Source organism: Leucoraja erinacea, chromosome 5, assembly GCF_028641065.1.
Source record: "Leucoraja erinacea ecotype New England chromosome 5, Leri_hhj_1, whole genome shotgun sequence".
NCBI lineage: Eukaryota > Metazoa > Chordata > Chondrichthyes > Rajiformes > Rajidae > Leucoraja > Leucoraja erinaceus.
In genome coordinates this window covers 35,778,349-35,797,375 of record NC_073381.1, presented here as the reverse complement: position 1 = coordinate 35,797,375, position 19,027 = coordinate 35,778,349, and the positions used below count along the sequence as shown (strand labels likewise).

The following is a 19,027-nucleotide window of genomic DNA, read 5'->3' as shown; positions in this document are numbered from 1 at the left end:
GTATAATGGGCCATTGGGTGTTTGGGCCATAATCTTAAGAGTGTAGCGGGGACTCGCAGGAGTTCAGCCAAATACTAAATGGACACATTATATTCCCCGATACAGCTCAGAATATGGTGCATGATACCATGCTTCAGGCTGGCCGAGCCAAACTTGGGGGCGACAATGTCTGGAAACTCGGCCAGTACCTGGACATAGACATTGTCCACTGTCGCTATGGGGTTGCTGACTGGCGCGGTGGGCGCAGTTGAGCGCGAGGAGATCTTCTCGAATGTTGACGCGTGGACGAGACGTTGGCCCCTCACGTCCACGAGGAGCGACTGTGCCCACAAGAAATCTGTGCCCAGCAGTGGCTGGGCCACGTCGGCGATGATGAATGGCCAGGTGAAATGGCACGTGCCGAATATGACGGGAATCATGCAGACCCATATGTGCAGATGGAACTGCCATTCACAGCAGTTAATGAGGGAGGGGGGTGGGGGGGGGGCATGAATGTCCAATCCAGATGGGGGAAAAACACTGACCTCCACCCCAGTGCCCACCAAGAGCCTGAGCCCTGAGCGCCGGTCCCAGACATACAGGGGATGGATCCTGCCAGCCACCGCGGTGACTATCGGCGGCCGGCATCGGCATTTCCCGGAAATGAACATGGCTGGCGGCATTGGCGGGCTGCTGAACACCAGTGTTGGTGTTAAAAACACCACATCCTTCTCCCTGGATCTGCTGGGTCCTGCTCAGCCATACTCTCCTGTGTCACTTGCCTGGTCTGTGGCACTTGTGGGCATGGGCCTCTTGTGGGCATGGTCCTGGGTCATTGGGCCTTCCAGGGCGTTGAATCGATCCAGTCCAGCGATTCCAGGGATTCCAGCGCACCCACTTGCTGCCGGTCGGACAGTCACAGCTCGTCGGCGTGCGCCGTTAGTCTGATCGGATCCTCGAAGCTCTCCCCCGAGAGCTGCCGGCCGATGTCGCGCTGCAACTGCTGCAGGTAAGTAAATTCAAACAGTGGGCAGGGCTGGTGGTCGCCCATGAGCGTGAGCATCTCGCTCATGAGGGCCAAGAGCTTCCGGTCGCTGAGCCCGCCCATGTTGATGACCTGACACGTGCGCTCCATTCACCTCGGCCCGTAGATCCGGAGCAACAGCTCCTTGCGGCCTGTGTACTTGCCCTCCGCCAGAGGACTATCGAGTTAAGGTACGACCCGACCGGCCGTCTCATGATCAACAGCGCTTAAAGGGCTTTCTCACGGTGCGACCTGAAGCAAGACTTAACAAGAGTTTAACATCGTGCGAACCTTCTCCGATAACAGTACGGCATTCGTGTACCACCGAGGACCTCCGTGCCGCTAACGTCAGGTAGTTGTGATACTTTTTGAGGTCGGGAGAAAATTCAAACATTTATGAATTTCTCCAAGAGTGCCTTGGTGAGCTTTGCAACATTGTTTGAACGCAGTGGCCCGTGCGATATCCGTAATAACTCTTGCGGGTACCGTGGGAACTCCTGCGAACGGTAAACCCGGAAGCCTGACAGAGGGGACATAAGGTGAGGTTAAATAAATATATTTTTTATTATCAGATTGATGTCTGCAACTCTTCATTAACACATCACTACAAGAGGAATGTCTCTAATGTTATAATCCCTCTCATGCTGAAACACAAAATAGTTGAAGGGAGGTGAAATAATCACATTTTTATTCTTTTTCATTTTTGAGTGTTCACTTGCTGAGCTATTGTACTCTCACTTGCTGAGCTATTTTACTCCAGCAGTTTATGTCTCTTTTTGTCTGAAAGCAATTTCTAACTGGAGGAACTCCGCGGGCCAGGCAGCATCTACGGAGGGAAATTGACAGGCGAGCCTTTCCCCAGGCTGCCTTACCTCTCTACCCCCCTCCCCCCAACTCCCACCCACACACACAAATGCTGGAGAAACTCAGCGGGTGCAGCAGCATCCATGCAACGAAGGAAATAGGCAACATTTCGGCCCGAAAAGTTGCCTATTTCTTGTGCATGTGTCGGAAGGAACAGCAGATGCCGGTTTAAAGAGAATGAGTAACTCGACGGCAGGCAGCATCTTTGGGGAGAAGGAATGGGTGACATTTTGGGGCGAGACCCTTCTGATATGCTGCTTGTCCCGCTGAGCTACATGTTGTGTCTATCTTCATTTTAATCCAGCATCTGCAGTTCCTTCCTGGCCGAACCCGATTGAAAGGTGAGAGGCTGGGCGATAGAAATCATTAATTGAATTAAATAACTAGATACCTGTCTAATCGTATCTACGGGATTGGACAGGCTAGATGGAGGAAGAATGTTCCCGATGTTGGGGGAGTCCAGAACCAGGGTCCCAGTTTTACAGTCTACCGTGGGAACTCTTTAATTACAGCGGGAAACCTTCAGTTTCCCAGGGGGTCGGGACGGGACTGGAGTTGGGAGGGAAAGGTGGGGGAGTCGAGGGAGAGGAGGGGGAGACAGATGGGAGTGTCTTCATTTACTGGCGGTGGGTGTCTGTCACTGAAACAGGCAGGTGAGATTTCACATAAACCTTGTGTGTGCCTCTCTCTCTCTCTCTCTCTCCCTCTCCCTCCCTCCCTCTCACACAGGCATGACTGGAGGAACTCCGCGGGACAGGCAGCATTTACGGAGGGAAATGGACAGGCGACCCATTCTTCAGGCTGCCTTATGTCTCTCTCCCCCCCCCCCCCCCCCCCCCCCCAACTCCCACCCACACACACGAATGCTGGAGAAACTCAGCAGGTGCAGCAGCATCTATGGAACGAAGGAAATAGACAACGTTTCGGTCCCGCTGCACCCGCTGAGTTTCTCCAGCATTCGTGGGAGTTGGGGGGAGGGGGGGAGAGAGACATAAGGCAGCCTGAAGAATGGGTCGCCTGTCCATTTCCCTCCGTAGATGCTGCCTGGCCCGTGGAGTTCATCCATTCATGCCTGTGTGAGGGGGAGGGAGGGAGAGAGAGAGAGAGGTACACACAAGGTGGATGTGAAATCTCACCTGCCTGTTTCAGTGACAGACACCCACCGCCACTAAATGAAGACACCCCCATCTGTCTCCCCCTCCTTTCCCTCGACTCCCCCACCTTTCCCTCCCAACTCCAGTCCCGTCCCAAGTTCGGTCTGTGAAACGCAACACGCCAGCCCCGACAACCAGCCCGGTGGTCAGTCCTTTGAAGATAGACACCAGTTGCTTGGAGCAACTCAGCGGGACAGGCAGCATCTCTGGAGAGAAGGAACGGGTGGCGTTTCGGGTCGAGAGCCTTCTTCAGACTGAAAGTTTCACCTCTCAGTAGATCATAAAATAACACAATCATCATGGTCAATGTGAGACACAGTCTTTATTCATATTTGACAAAATAAAAAGATGACTTCTTGCACATATTGAGAGAAGGTGCATTACACCAAACAATATTTGTCTAAAAAAACACAGATTATTCTTCAGCTCTTTAAAGAGCTCGGGTGAAAAAAAACAATATAGTGTGTGACACAAAGTAACATCATTTGTGCCACGTGCTTAACTACACTACAGTCCACGATGTTCATTCACGATTAACGGGAAAGATCAGGAGACGGACAAGTCACTCGCACAAATGACAGAATTGCCGAGTACCGTGGGAACTCTTTATCTACCTCCCGCTATATCGTACGGAACTCTTGCTGGACCACGACCACTTCACTCTGGTGACATCTTGCATCAGGTCGCACCGTGAGAACTGGCCTTTACCACATAGTGATAACGGGCCTCGTCAGCCGTTGTGCTGCGGATGTAGAATTTGGACTTGGCATGTCAGAACCAAACCCTGGCTGCGAGGCCCAAAATATAGGCAGCTTCAGGGAGACCGCATTGAGTTCGGCCTTGTCGGGCTCGTAGGCGACAGCGGCGGAATGCATTTTTTTTTTTTTAAAAATGTAATTCCAGGATTACACTCCTGTGCGTCGGGGTCACCAGTGTAGCGGTGACTCGCAGGAGTCAGCCAAAAACTAAGCTGACACAAGTTGTGTGCAAGAGACGTGTTTATTCTCTCTGATACAGCTCCCTACTCCTTGAAGGTCACGGGCGTTGCCCGGCCTTACATACCAACTCGGGTACAAACGTGACTAGCGCCTCGTGACTAGCGCCTCCCACACTGAGACGCCACCCTCCAGAGCCGTGGGTTCGTTGTGCCCATGGCTTTCCACCAGGTGCCGCCACAAGAGCACAGAAAACATATCCCATGTTGTCCCATCAGTGAGTTCAATGTGTGTTATAGGACTATAATGCATGTTACAAACTGTGCATGTCTCAGGCACTGTGTTGTATGGACAAATTGTATGTGTTATATGCTGTATACATACTGATGTACTGTGGGCTATTGTTGTATTGTAGTTTGGTGGAAAATGTTGGGGAACAATGGTGAGACAACTCATGTACAATATGTGAGCAGTGTCTATTATAGGTGGCAGTGTGTATTAAAGGTGGTTATTTATAGACTGAGATTGTGTGTAAGCATGTGTTTTAGGTGGACAATTTGTGTTAAAGAAATAGATACAATGACGGACAATAGATACAAACAGCGTGTGTTATAGGAATCATGCAACAACGGAGCATTACTGTCGATCATTGTGTACTACAGGCGGACAGTGTACATAACAGGCAGTTTTTATTAAAAGGTGGATAGCGTGTGTCTGTCTACCTGCCATGATGTGGATGTTGTCGGATGCCTGTAGACTTAGTTGATTAGGCTGGGTGAAGGGTAGCGGTGGAAAAACGTGCAGAGGGGGCAGGGAGCTGGCCGCAGCATCCGAATAGACCGCTAGCGAAATGATTCACGGAGAGGAAGAAACGTCCGACCGTTCAAAACGCGCATTAGTGAAATATATCAGCTACGAGGGCAGTCCGCAATTGGATAAGGTAAATACTTTTATCTTTCCGAACAATCTGCCCCGCAGAGTTGTCAGTGAAGTATCCAGTCTGAATAGCAGCTGAGGCTGCCATTAAGCATTTCAGTATTTGACTGTGCTTTATCTGTGTGGGTTTTTTTCCTGGTTTGGTGTTTGCTACGATGAATTCTCTATTAAACTTGACAACGATTAAATATATTTATAACTTGTATTTATGGTCAAATCGCTTCCGAGAAAGCGTTCGACCATGGACAGAGCAAAACGTTGGCTTTCCTGAACGCCAAACACTGGGGGAAACCCGAAGCAGAATCATTATATTAACTGATAAATGCAGGACAGGTGTTAAATATATTTGACACTATTGAAGTTATCTGTCCAGTAAAACTGGGCAGCACTTTTTAGCATGGTTGGCGGAGATGAAGAGAAACGAAATATTCAGCTTTTATGCACAAACCCAGACGTTGACGATATTTCCTCAAAGGGATATATATGTTGAGAACAGAACCAAAAAATATATTGCTAAAAAACTCAGCAGGCCAGACAGACAGCGTCTACGGGAGGAGAAACAGTTGATGTTCAAGGGCGAAGAAAACAGAATTGAATGATTCTAGCAGAGGTGCTCGAGTGCTACTCGCAGAGTGCCCAGGTTTGGTAGATTATGGTGCAATATGGGACCTGTAGGTGGGAAATGTAAACACACCACGTGTTCCGAGCTTTGGCGCCGGCGACGCCAATTGTCACCCAACACAAGGATGGGGAAAGTCAGCCTGAGAAACAGCTACACTCGCATGCGAACGTTCAATGGGTTACTTCTGTGGTTAGAAGAGACAATTGCTCACTTGGAAAACTGGCAGGGAAATATGAATCATTCCCCACATGTTCCATCCTATCCAACATTTCTCTTGCTCCACCTCAGAGAGGTATTTCACATCATACTTGGCCCTTTCAATGGCCATACATTGCTATCAAATCTCTTCCATCTGTTATCCCAATTAGGCCGTTTCTCCATTATAAAACCCTCAATCTCAAGTTTATATTCAAATCCCTCATGACCCGAAATCCCTCTCGACCTGAAATGTCGCCCATTCCTTCTCTCCAGAGATGCTGCTGTTACTCCAGCATTTTGTGTCTACCCTCATGACCTGATTCCTTTCCCCTGTGGAAATAGTCTCCACACTCATCCAGGATTGGACTCTTGCCCGCGTAAGGCGGCCACGCATCAGGCCAATTTCCTCTTCTGAAGCTCTTGCTGTACCTGCCTCTCATTCTCTAAGGGCTGCCGGAAGAAACTAATCATGGTCAAATGTGCACGAGGCAGTAAATTACAGTCTGGAAAGGCAAGTGTAGCAGAAACTGGTCTTCTTCATTCAATTCGCATCTGCCTCAGTTGGCACCTAAATGATGAATCTTGCTTCATTAAAATTGTCAAGTTTCAGTCATTGAAACTTCAGCGAATCTCAGACTTCCAGACAGGAAATGCAGCACATGAAGTCAGAGGCCTGCTTCATGACAGACACTAAATTCCTCACTGCACTTGGTCACTGAATTCCTCCAATCCAATTATTTTGAGGATTCTCCAGCTTTGCTCTGGGAAATTGTGACTCATTGCTTGCTTCAGAACATATGTAGCATCTGAGCCCCAATGATTTCAATGGGAATTCCAATGACGGTTGGTTAGGAGGCAAAAGGGAGGGTCATTTTCTAATTGACTGTCAATAATGAGAGGTGATCAATGAGCAGGGCATTTTAGTTGGCATGCACAAGTTGGGCCAAATGTCCCAGGCTGTATGTCTCTATGGATGCCACAAGGATTTGTACTGGTGCCTCAACTATCTATGTCAATGACTTGGCTAAGTAACCAAGTATATCGCAGCCAAATTTGCTGATGATACAAAGATAGATGGATTCGCACATTATGAGGACAATATAAAAAGCCTGCAAATGGAAATAGAAAATTTAAATGAATGGGCAAAAAAAAAAATGGTGGATGAGTAAAACGAGAACAAATATGAGGTTATCCACTTTGGTAAGGAGGATAAGGAAGAGAATTAAGCTACAAAGATTTAATAGTGTCAAATCCTGATGCATGAATTACAAAAGATTGTCACGCTGGTGGTAACAATTAATTTGGAAGGTCGATGAAATGTTGACATTTATTGTGGTGGATGTGGAACATGAATTAGGAATGTTTTAATTCAACATTTGAGGGAAGCAGTGAGATTACTCCTGAATTTACTTGCATTGGAAGCAGTGCAGAGGAGGTTCAGTGGGTTGATTTCTGGGATTAACATACGAAGAAAGGATGAGCAATGTAGGCTTATTCTCATCAGAGCGTACGAGGTGATGCTATTGAAATATGTCAGATTGTGATGGATATTGAGGAGGTGGACGCTGAGAGCATTTTCCCTCTAGTGGAAGTATCTGGAATTAGGAAGCATACAGTAATTTCAGAATAAGATGTCATTCATTTAAGGCAGAGATGGTGAGAAATGTTTTAGCATTCTCTACCCAGAGCTTTAGAGACAGAATCATAGAATGTATTCAAGGCAGAAATTGACAGACAAGCATAATTAAAAAGGTAAGGAATAACAACACTTAAAGTGTATAGTAAAAATCAGATTGAGTTGAACAAATGCAAAGGGAAAAAAAATAAAAACATGAGTAAGAGTCACAAATACAAATTTTGTAAACTGACTTGCAAAATATGTCAGAATGAATGCAAAAACAATTTTACAATTTTATTGGATTAAAGAAATGATCTGATTTATTAAATAATGACTTTATGTCAGTATTTATAATCAGAGTAGGTTTAGTGTAAAAATGGATGGTTTGTTGGCATGATCTGCTGCCTGAGTTGCTGAATGTGTCACTGAGTCTGTGACTAAGTAATAGAAAATGAATGAGAACAGAGGGAGAGAAGACAATTATTGTACTTGGGAGATGGAAAAAAATGCTGCTGTGGAAAATCTAGATTGAAAGAGAACTCAGATAGAGTCATACAGCGAGGAAACAGGCCCTTCAGTCACACTTGCCCATGCTGACCAACACCAAGTGCTGGAGTAATCACATCTCTTGAGAACATGGATAGATGATCTTTCTTCAGATCAGTATGAAGAAGGGTCCTGATCCGAAACGTCACCTATCCATATTTTCCAGAGATGCTGCCTGACCCACTGAGTTACTCGAGCATTTTGGACTTTATTTTTCATAAACCAGTATCAGCAGTTCCTTGTTTCTACACTATAGTTTTTATCAATATTGTGGTTCCTAATGCTTTCTACTCATGGGTGTGACAGTTCAAAATAGCTTTATGCCAACTGAATTACTGAGCTCAGCTGCAGTGCTGTTTTGCAGTTTGTTTACAACAGACTGATGAAGGGAGTGCCATTTCATTGATTGTATTTTGTACTAGCTTGCAATAATGCGATGGAAGCATATATTTCCAGCACCCATCTTTTTCTCCACTGTGGTTCTTTTCCTATCTTTACACTTGAAGAAAAATAACCTTAAAAGCACATTTATACCTATATTTGACAAGAAAACATATTTATAGTGTCTGCAACCACTTTACAACCAATGAAATACTTTTGAGCTGAAGTCACTGAAACACCGGTGACCAATTTGTACATAATCCCACAAACACAAATAAGGGAAATGACCAGATTATTTGTCCATGTGATGTTGATTGCGGGTTATATATTGCTTGGGGTTTTCAGGATAACTTTCCTTGTTCCTTTTAGGATGTCCCAAAGAACATTATAGCGTGTTTGAAGTGCAATAATATTGGGAGGAAAACAAAATATAGTTTATCTTCATATAAAGTCTGTTTTGAATTATTTATATTTTGTAATAACGGTTTCAGATTTGAAAATGCAATGATTACCTGCATTCCTTAATTGATAGTGATGACATTTATCTGCTTTAGGTCAAAACTTCAAGAAAATTGTCTTTATGCTGCAAATTGTGCTTTGCAATTGGAGGTGCTCCATATGAAGTGGTCGCTAGTGCAATAGGGTTCTTCCTGCAAATTTATCTACTTGATGTAGCGCAGGTGGGTATATTTAGAAAAGGATATACCCTCATAAAATAATAATTGGAAATAAATGCAATTTTTTCTTTTGCAAACTAGTAACTGATTGTCACTGATGGAAGTTGCCAGCACACAGTGGGGTTATATTTAGTTCAAAAGTTGAACTAGATAGTTCACTCATGTCTCTAAATTAGCAGTGACATAAATTGACAAAGGTTCATATTGGGACTCAAACATGGTCACAACACCCTCGTTCTGATGTACAAATTGATTGAAAATGCATGCTTTACAGAGTCAGCAACATACTATTCAACCCAATAAACTGTTTGTCATCCTTTTTGAAAGAAAAATATTTATTGTGCCAAACAAATAACAATACAACTGGATTGTTCCAATTCAGTCGAAACAAGTGTAGCTGCTAAATGGAAACAAAAAATGAAACAAAACAGATCCTTCCATTATCATTAAAAAAGAAAACTAACAGTTTACAAATAAACAGGCATTTTACCAATATGAGAAGTGCAGCATTATATCTATAACATAAACAAGTTGATATAGTTACTCCAGTGTGAATGATTAAAAATACCTTGATTCAAAAACACCTTGAAGTTTGTGGATTCATAGGAGATACAGAAGTTGCAAATAATAGTATCAAATCACTGGGACAGGATATTATTCATATGGGGCATATTAGGTAAGGTCTTGAAATGAGACACTGTTTGAAAAACAATTTGGTAAAATATCTTGTCCACTGCAGTGAAGATTCAGCTCTTATATTTGTGCCTGTAATTTCGCTTCGACCATCTTTTTGTACAAGTTCCTGCACTATATTACAACGTCATTTTCCTAATCCATCTACTTGTATGAATGGATGGAGGTGCATGGCAATGAAGAAGGGGTGACTAAAAATATGTTTCCCTTCTCCTCACAGAGCCATACTTGTGGAAGGGGACTGTTCATTTACTGGACATGTAACTGAATTCCCAGCCTTCTCCCTACGTGATGGAAGCTGTGTTTAGGTGCCAAAATGTATCAAATAAAAAATGTGACTACATAAAATTACAATTTTCCAAATGAAAGTGCAAGACCATGTTTTTTTGACATTGGGGACACAGCAGCATGCAAGTAAGAAAGCAATGATTTGGAGCAAGTCAGCTTCGCCTTTCATGCTGGCTCCACCAATCAAAAAAACATACTTGTTTAAATTTTTGTCTCAATGCCAGCTTTCCACACTCTTGCCACCACCTAATTACCCTTCCTTGCAGTTTAATTATCTCTTTAGATGTGTTCAATGACCTTATTTCCAACTCTCCTGGGGGTAAAGAATTGCAAACATTCAAAGAGAAGGAATTCTTCCTCATCTAAAATGGTTGACCTGGGAGATGGTATATGTGGCCGTGTTCTTAAAACCTACACAGACCAATTGGCTGACGTTTTTGCAAGCATCTTCAAAATCTCACTACTACAGTCCGAGTTCCCGACTGACATTAAAAGGACATCCACAATACCAGTGCTCAAGCAGATCAGGATGACGTGCATCAATGACTACAAACTGATGGCACAATGGCAGGCAGTGACTAGTGGGGTACCGCAGGCTCAGTGCTGGAACCCCAGCTATTTACAATATATATTAATGATTTGGACGAGGGAATTGAATGCAACATCTCCAAGTTTGCGGATGACATGAAGCTGGAGGGCAGTGTTAGCTGTGAGGAGGATGCTAGAGGGCTGCAAGGTGACTTGGATAGGCTGGGTGAGTGGGCAAATGTATGGCAGATGCAGTGTAATGTGGATAAATGTGAGGTTATCTACTTTGGTGCCAAAAACAGGAAAGTAGTCTATTATCTGAATGGTGGCCGATTAGGAAAAGGGGAGATGCAACGAGACCTGGGTGTCATGGTACACCAGTCATTAAAAGTAGGCATGCAGGTGCAGTGAAGAATGCGGATGGTATGTTTGCATTCATAGCAAAAGGATTTGAGTATAGGAGCAGGGAGGTTCTACTGCAGTTGTACAGGGTCTTGGTGAGACCACACCTGGAGTATTGCGTACAGTTTTGGTCTCCTAATCTGAGGAAAGACATTCTTGCCATAGAGGGAGTACAGAGAATGTTCACCAGACTGATTACTGGGATGTCACGACTTTCATATGAAGAAAGACTGGATAGACTCGGCTTGTACTCACTGGAATTTAGAAGATTGAGGGGGGATCTTATAGAAACTTACAAAATTCTTAAGGGGTTGGACAGGCTAGATGCAGGAAGATTGTTCCCGATGTTGGGGAAGTCCAGAACAAGGGGTCACAGTTTAAGGATAAGGGGGAAATCTTTTAGGACCGAGATGAGGAAAACATTTTTCACACAGAGAGTGGTGAATCTGTGGAATTCTCTGCCACAGAAGGTAGTTGAGGCCACAGTTCATTGGCTATATTTAAGAGGGAGTTAGATGTGGCCCTTGTGGCTAAAGGGATCAGGAGGTATGGAGAGAAGGCAGGTACAGGATACTGAGTTGGATGATCAGCCATGATCATATTGAATGGCGGTGCAGGCTCGAAGGGCTGAATAGCCTACTCCTGCACCTATTTTCTATGTTTCTATGTTTCTATGATGGCACTCACTTCCCTTGTGATGAGATTGGTTATGATGCATATCAACTCCTGTCTAAGTAACGATCTGGACCCACTCGAATTTGCATTCCTCCACAGCAGATTAGCAGCAGGTGTAATCTTGCTCAGTGAATGACCACACAAAATTGTTGTACGTGTAGCCCAGTCCATCACACAGACTTTACTTCCCACGATTGACTCTGTCTACACTGCACGCTACCTTGGAAAAGCAGCCAACATAATCAAAGACTTGTTCGACCCCAGTTGTTTCTCCTTCCCTCTGCTCTTGTCCCGTCTGTCTGAAGCCCACTAAAAGTGTTATATAATCGTAAGGTTTTCTTGGATAAGGTAATAACTTGTGGCAGAAATATTCTGCGGAGGATGAACCAGGTTTCTTTGAGCCCAACTCGGTGTAATAAATAACGGATGCTCCCTATGCAGCATACCTCCTTGGTGTGGATGGAATAGCCAGTGAGATATGCTCCCAATATCATTTGTTGAGAGAAGAAGATCAGGATTGAATAATAAGAAAAACGAAAGTAATCATTTTCAAGGTGGGACTCAGGGGATTTTATTTCAGAAGTGCTGCAAAGGATGCATTTCTTGAAGAAAGGACGGAACCTGTAATTTGAGCAAAGATGGCTAAATTAAGTTAACCCTGTCCTCATCAATGGATATAGAGATGGCTGACAGCTTCATGTTCTTCAGCATCCATAACACAAGCAACCTAAGCTGATCACTTCACACAGATGCAGTGATCAAGAAAGTGCAGAGTATTTACTTTCTTAGATGTCTGAAAAGATTTGTCATGGCCATGAAGATATTTGCGATCTTTGTCAGATGTGCTGTCAACAGTATACTAATAGGGTACATCTCAGCCTGATATGGCCATTACCCTGCCATTGGCCACCTGAACCTCCATAGAGTTCTGAACACAGCTCCGCCCATCACTGGCTTGTCATTTCCTTCCATCCAGTCCATCTTCACAGTATATACTATCAACAAGTCCACAAGTATTACAAAGGATGCCTGCAATTCTGGCCTGTAATTCTACAATATTTTCTCTCTTCTACCTTCTGAGAGAAAATATAGAAATATTAACTTGGATGTCCACAATTAAAATCCACTTTTTCTTCACTGCTCTCAGATTCCTGAACCAATCCTTATTCACACCCCCTTCCCATAGGTGCTGCCACACACTCTTAACACACTTTCATTTGATTAATTCATTATTGTATTTAAATATTATTTTGCAGCATTCAGCTTTTATCAAACTCACTGCCATATTTATTCTACATGTTGCTATATATCTATCATTGTGTGCATATCATTTACTCTGTGCACTTCAGGTGAAGGAATTTCATTGGACCCTGGTGTACATGACAATAAACTAATCTAATCTGATCTAATTAGTCATACATTTCCGTATTTCCAGAAAAATCTCACATTACACTTATTTTTAGTGAGCAATCTTACAATGATTGCAACAAGATTTAAATACCACTTTCAGACAGTATGCAAATAAACAAGGCTGCTTTTTAGAACATTACACGCACACATGGTATTGCAGAAATATGCTTTTAATGTGTGTTTCAAGTTTAGACCACTTAGCATCCTGTCAATATAAGATATGTCAATATAAGCTATATTTAAGAGGGAGTTAGATGTGGCCCTTACGGTCAAAGGGATCAGGGGGTATGGGGAGAAGGCAGGTACAGGATTCTGAGTTGGATGATCAGCCATGATCATATTGAATGGCGGTGCAGGCTCGAAGGGCAGAATGGCCTATTCTTGCACCTATTTTCTATGTTTCTATGTCATGTTGAGCTCCAAAAATGGCAATAGTTCCATGAAATTAAATCTGTGCTGAAGGTTGTGATTATCTCATTAAATCAGTCATGATCACAGTGAAGCAGCGCAAAGGATGTCCGGAAGTTTGGCTGTAGTCATACATCACATTATCCTGAAAAAAACACTATTCTTCCAAAGGAGCAGTCCATAGAAAATTATTATCAGGCCGTAGTTACCCTAGAAACTTTGGATCTGCTTTGCTGAAGCCCTTAGGAGGAAAAAAAAATCTATTTTCACCTTAATACCTTGTGCCCTGAGTGTACCATAATCATTAGATTAGATGTGGCTTGGGTTTCTTGGAGGAGCCTCAGAAGCATCAGAAAAGGAAATGATTAGTCTTTTCATTCTACTTAAATTCAAAGCACAGATGTAAGTAGCAAGGAATCTTCCTCAGCCAGATTCTTTACTTATTGCATTAGTAGTAAAACTGTTTTCTGTTTATTCTTAAAACTAGTTTTCATTTTGTTTTCAGATAACTCCATTTTGTGCCTCTTTAGTATTGTTCATTGGAAGAGCTTGGGATGCTATTACTGATCCAGCTGTTGGATATTTAATCAGTAAAAGCAAATGGACGAAGATTGGAAGATTAATGCCCTGGTGAGTTTGCAGATATATTAAACAGATGTATACATGGGAATGGCATGCCACAGAAACGCTTGACATTGTGATGATCAGCATGTCAAAGGTGCAAGTGCCTGGTCAATCTTGGCTCACATCTTGTGGGAACTCCATGAATGAGGACCATGCTTGTATGGGAATATATAAAATTAGTAAATGACAAAGAAAAGATACGATGACATTTGAACATCTTCTGAGTAGAGTTGCTATAATTCTCTGGAATATTTGAGATTAACTATGATTTGACGTTTTCAAAGAAATTGATAGGATAGACTAAGAGAAACATTTTCTTCTGATTACAGAGTCCAGAAAAGCAAAACATAACCTTGAAGTCCAAGCCAGCTATTCAGGAAAGACATTAGGAAATAACTCTTCTCTCAAAGGATGTGTGGAACTCTCTCCCACAATAGCAGAAGATGCCACCTCGTTAGTTTCTTCTGTTAGGTTGGGAAGATGTTTATTTGGCAAATATATTAAAATAAGCCAAAGCAGGGGTTTTGAGTTAAGATGCAAATCAACCAGGGTCTCACATAATAGCACAGTGGATTGCTCACATTTCAATGTTCCCATGTTCAGTAAAGGTGAATCTGGAACATGTACTCCAAACTATTTGTGAGTTTTGAATGATGGCACACTTGTTCAAATTGGTAAATGGTCATGTATGAATGAAACTTAGATTATATACATATGAAATTATAATTTCAGCCTTAGTACAAACTTACCTTTATATTTCACGAGAAATGCATTTCAGTGTAACTCTAAGGTTCTTTATGTTCGGGTTAGTAAGTATTATTTTATCTCAATTTCTCAGTAGAGCTTAAAAGTTGACGTTTTTTTTAATTGTCTTTGTGAAATACAAATGTTATTCAGTGTTTTCAGCCTATCGAGAGCAGCAATACTACATCTTGAAGAAGAAAAAAATAATATTGCACAATTTGAGTCTATTGAACGGAGAGCTTCTTTAGGTTCAGAAGTTGTTCTTTTGGTGCTTTTGTAAACAATAATGAAGTATTGATATTAAGTTAAAGGGCCTGTCCCACTTAGGCGATTTTTTTCAGCGATAGCCGGAAAATAGGCTGTCGCCACATGGATACGGGGTGACGGCTGTATTGTTGCGAGTTCCTCCTCAAGTGTCGTAACTTCCGCTGGATTTTGAAATGTTCAAAACCTTTCGGCGACAGTGGGTTTGATGTTGCCTGTCTTCTCCTGTCATAGGTGCTGTCGTAGGTTGTCGCCAGGATGACGGCAGGTGACGTTTGTTGTCGCCGGGTGATGACCTCGGTGAATTCCAATGGCGACAACCTACGTTATCCTATGTCAACCGGCGACAGTACCGGCGACTGAATTGTCATCAGTTGTCGCTGACAGGGTCATTGCTTGTCGTAGCTTGTCACGGGTGGACGTAGGTTGACTTCGGTTGTCATTGTTTGTCGTCTGTGTGGTCGTAGGTTGTCGTAGGTGAGGTCGAAGGTGGACGGTCCTAAGTCGCGACGATTGGGTCGCCAGTTGTCGGTAGCTTGACGTTGCTTGACATCGACTAGGTGGTAGGTTGTCGTAGAAATTGTCATAGGGGAGGTCCAGTCGCCAGCAGTCGCCGAAAAAATCGCCTAAGTGGGACAGGCCCTTAACTCTTCCCTATTGTCGTGAAACAATAACAGAAATTGTCCAGAGGGAATTATAACATAGCAATGCAATGAATTTGCTTTCTGGCTCAGAATGCCCTGACCATAGACACTACTGCTTCTTAAGTATAGTGTAAATATCTGTGACCCAGTGCTGCCTAGAGCTTACTTTGTAATGAAATACAACATCCATTCACCCATTAAACCATATTATTCAACATGAATTCACAATTGAAAGTTGGGTCATTTAAATAATTCCAAAGAGGTATGGGCGTTATTTCATGGTTGAAATTACTGAGACAGCTGTTATGGATTAGATTGGCCCATGTAGGGGCTCAGGAAAATCAGGGAGGCTCGTGTTTCACATTATGCATAATACAGACTATCTCATGGACTTTAATATGGAATTTTGAAGTGTAAATATGTAGTAAGAAATGGATTTCATTTGTGGTATAAATTACAGCATTCTGGGAAACACTGGACCTGCATTGGGAACTTTTACCAACAGTAGTTTGGAAGTCAGTAAATCAAGCATAATCAATTGTTGCCCTTTGAACCGAATGTGAGAGTGTTATCTCATACAATTTCCAAAAACACCTTCTTCACTACAAGATGAAGGTGGCGGCATAATAAAGATGACAGCAATGAAAATATATGGAAGCCTCAATACCGAATCAAACTACAAGGATTTTCCTGCTATTGTTAAGTCTTATCAATAATATGTTTATGCATACTTCCAGGTCCTATTTCAGCAGGAGAATCAAATTAACATTCGACTATTGATCACTCCTTTATGTTATCAATAGTACAATTTATGATTATCTGAGAGAACAACAAGCTTTAATGAAGGCAGGGCAGAAGACTACTATACCATATTTATCAGATTTCTCTTTTCATTGCAACATATCTGGTTAGTTTTTTTCTGTTGCAGTATCCAAATGATAGCTTCCGTTAGAAAAACTAATTAAAATTATTTTGCCCATTTACTTTTTCTCTCAAAGTGAGTCCTACATATAAAATATTATTGCCGCCTTGTTCCAAAATCAGTTTTCTGGAGATGGTTTATATCAGTAATGCTTGAATTTGTCAAAGTAAAAAGCATTGGAACAACATAGTTAAATGTCAGTTTGATGAAATTAGACTTAGAGTGCAGCTTAACTCAGAATATTCTGACTGGAATGAGCTGCTTGCAGCTGTTTGACTGCAAGATTCACAATTTCCTGATGTATATCTTACAACAGCAGTTAAAACAGTTCAGGGCTCTGGAGAGTGTCCTAGAACAAAGGAACCTAGAGGTGCAAGCATACAGTTCCCTCAAAGTGACATATGTAGGAGTTTACATCTTTAACATACGTGAAGATAGACACAAAAAGCTGGAGTAACTCAACGGGACAGGCAGCATCTCTGGAGGAAAGGAATGGGTGACTTTTCGGGGATCGGTTCTGAAGAAGGGTCTCAACCCGAAATGTCACCCATTCCTTCTCTCCAGCGATACTGCCTGTCCCGCTGAGTTATTCTAGCTTTTTGTGTCCATCTTCAAGTATGTTAAAGATGTAAACTCCTACATATGTCGCCACTTTGAGGGAACTGTATGCTTAAACCAGCATTTGAAGTTCCTTCCCACACATTTGACATGCTTGCCTTGATCAGGCAGGTCATTGAGTACAAGAGCTGAGAAGTCATGCATAAAACATCAGTGAGACCATACGAAGTATTGTGTGCAGTTCTGATTACCCAGCTACAAGAAGGATATTGTTAAGCTCGAAAGGATACAGAAAATATTTGTAGGTGTGTTACCAAGACTGGAGGGCTTGAGTTATAAGGAGAGACTGGATAGGCTGGGCCTTTATTCCCTGAAGTGTACAAGGCTGAGGGGTAGAGGTTTACAAAATCATAGATAAAATGAATGGTCAGTCTTTTTTTCAGGCTAGGGGAGTCTAAAACTAGAGGGGTAGTGGGTATGTGGAAGGAGCTCCAGAGAAAATAGTAGAAACGGGAACAATTACATTTGGACAGGAATAGGATAGGAATGGTTTAGAGGTAAATGGTTGGGATAGACAAATTAGGTCCAAGGGACATATAGGGTCAAAGGGCTTATTTTCATGCTATATTACTCTATGAATGTGAAGATTACCTCTTTCGCTCTCAGCCATTCCTCTCCATTGAAATGAATGGGGGTCATTTATTTTCCATCATTTCCAACCTCATAGAAAGTCTTGAACTTCCACAGCTGTTGAACAGTTAATCAAGGAAGTGGCTTAGTTCCAAATGGAACAGCTGATATTCCTCAAGGGAAATTGAGTGCCTGGAACACAATTAAAAATTTAACATTTGTAATAGATGTTAAGCTTAAAAATAATTTGGTGGAAGAACTCCACCTAATTAGGTGGAAAGGTTAATAGAGAAATTGCAAAACATTGGAGAATTGCAGTGAATTTGCCCAATTTCAAATGTGGAGGCATTGCCAGCTAAGGTCAGGGGGAGGTTGACAATCTGCACTGTTATGCAGCAATCACAAATTATTAAAGAAAGCCATATGACAGGCCATCTCCCCTTCATCGGATTTCGATGCATTTTTTCACTCCGCTGTATTTTGATTCTGAATGATTGACAGATCAAAGTACAGAGCTCTTGGCTGAATTAATTTGTGGTTGGAATTCTGGGGGTGGAAACTGACTCTGACAGGCTTCATAATCAGTGGCACAACGACAATGCAATTAAGGATCCAAGGCTGGCTTGAACGTAACACTTTCAAGGCAAAATTTTGAATGATGATATTTTCTTTCTCCTTTCTCTACATAAAACATAAATAAAATAAAGGGCGGCATGGTGGCACAGCAGTAGATTGCTGCCTTACAGAGATCCGGATTCAATCTTGACTACAGGTGTTTGTGTGTACGGAGTTTGTACGTTCTCCCTGTGACCTGCGTGGGTTTTCGCCAGGAGCTCCTATAGATTCAGGATCAGTTCCTGTGGATTGGAGGGTATCTTACGTTATTGCACTTTTTAAGAAAGGAGGGAGAGAGAAAATAGAGAATTCAAGAACAGTCAGCCTGACATCGGTGGTGGGGAAGATGCTGGAGTCAATTATAAAAGATGAAATAGCGACATATTTGGATAGCAGTAACAGTATCGGTCCTAGTCAGCATGGATTTACGAAGGGGAAATCATGCTTGACTAATCTACTGGAATTTTTTTAAGATGTAACTAGGAAAATGGACAAGGGAGAGCCGGTGGATGTAGTGTACCTAGACTTTCAGAAAGCCTTTGCTAAGGTCCCACATAGGAGATTAGTGGGCAAAATTAGAGCACATGGTATTGTGGGAGGGTACTGAAATGGATAGAAAATTGGTTGGCAGACAGGAAACAAAGAGTAGGGATAAACGGGTCTCTTTCAGAATGGCAGTGACTAGTGG

General features: G+C 42.6%; 1 protein-coding gene across 1 annotated transcript in view; it reads left to right on the top strand.

Moving 5' to 3' along the window:
- Positions 1-4,806: 4,806 nt before the first annotated feature.
- The window catches only part of mfsd2b (MFSD2 lysolipid transporter B, sphingolipid), an 82,345-nt gene continuing 68,124 nt past the window's right edge, over positions 4,807-19,027 (top strand). Inside the window, exons 1-4 of the mRNA XM_055636362.1 lie at positions 4,807-4,896; positions 7,217-7,327; positions 8,812-8,937; positions 13,844-13,968. Coding sequence (XP_055492337.1) covers positions 4,807-4,896; positions 7,217-7,327; positions 8,812-8,937; positions 13,844-13,968 — 452 coding nt within the window. The remainder of the gene's footprint in view (positions 4,897-7,216; positions 7,328-8,811; positions 8,938-13,843; positions 13,969-19,027) is intronic.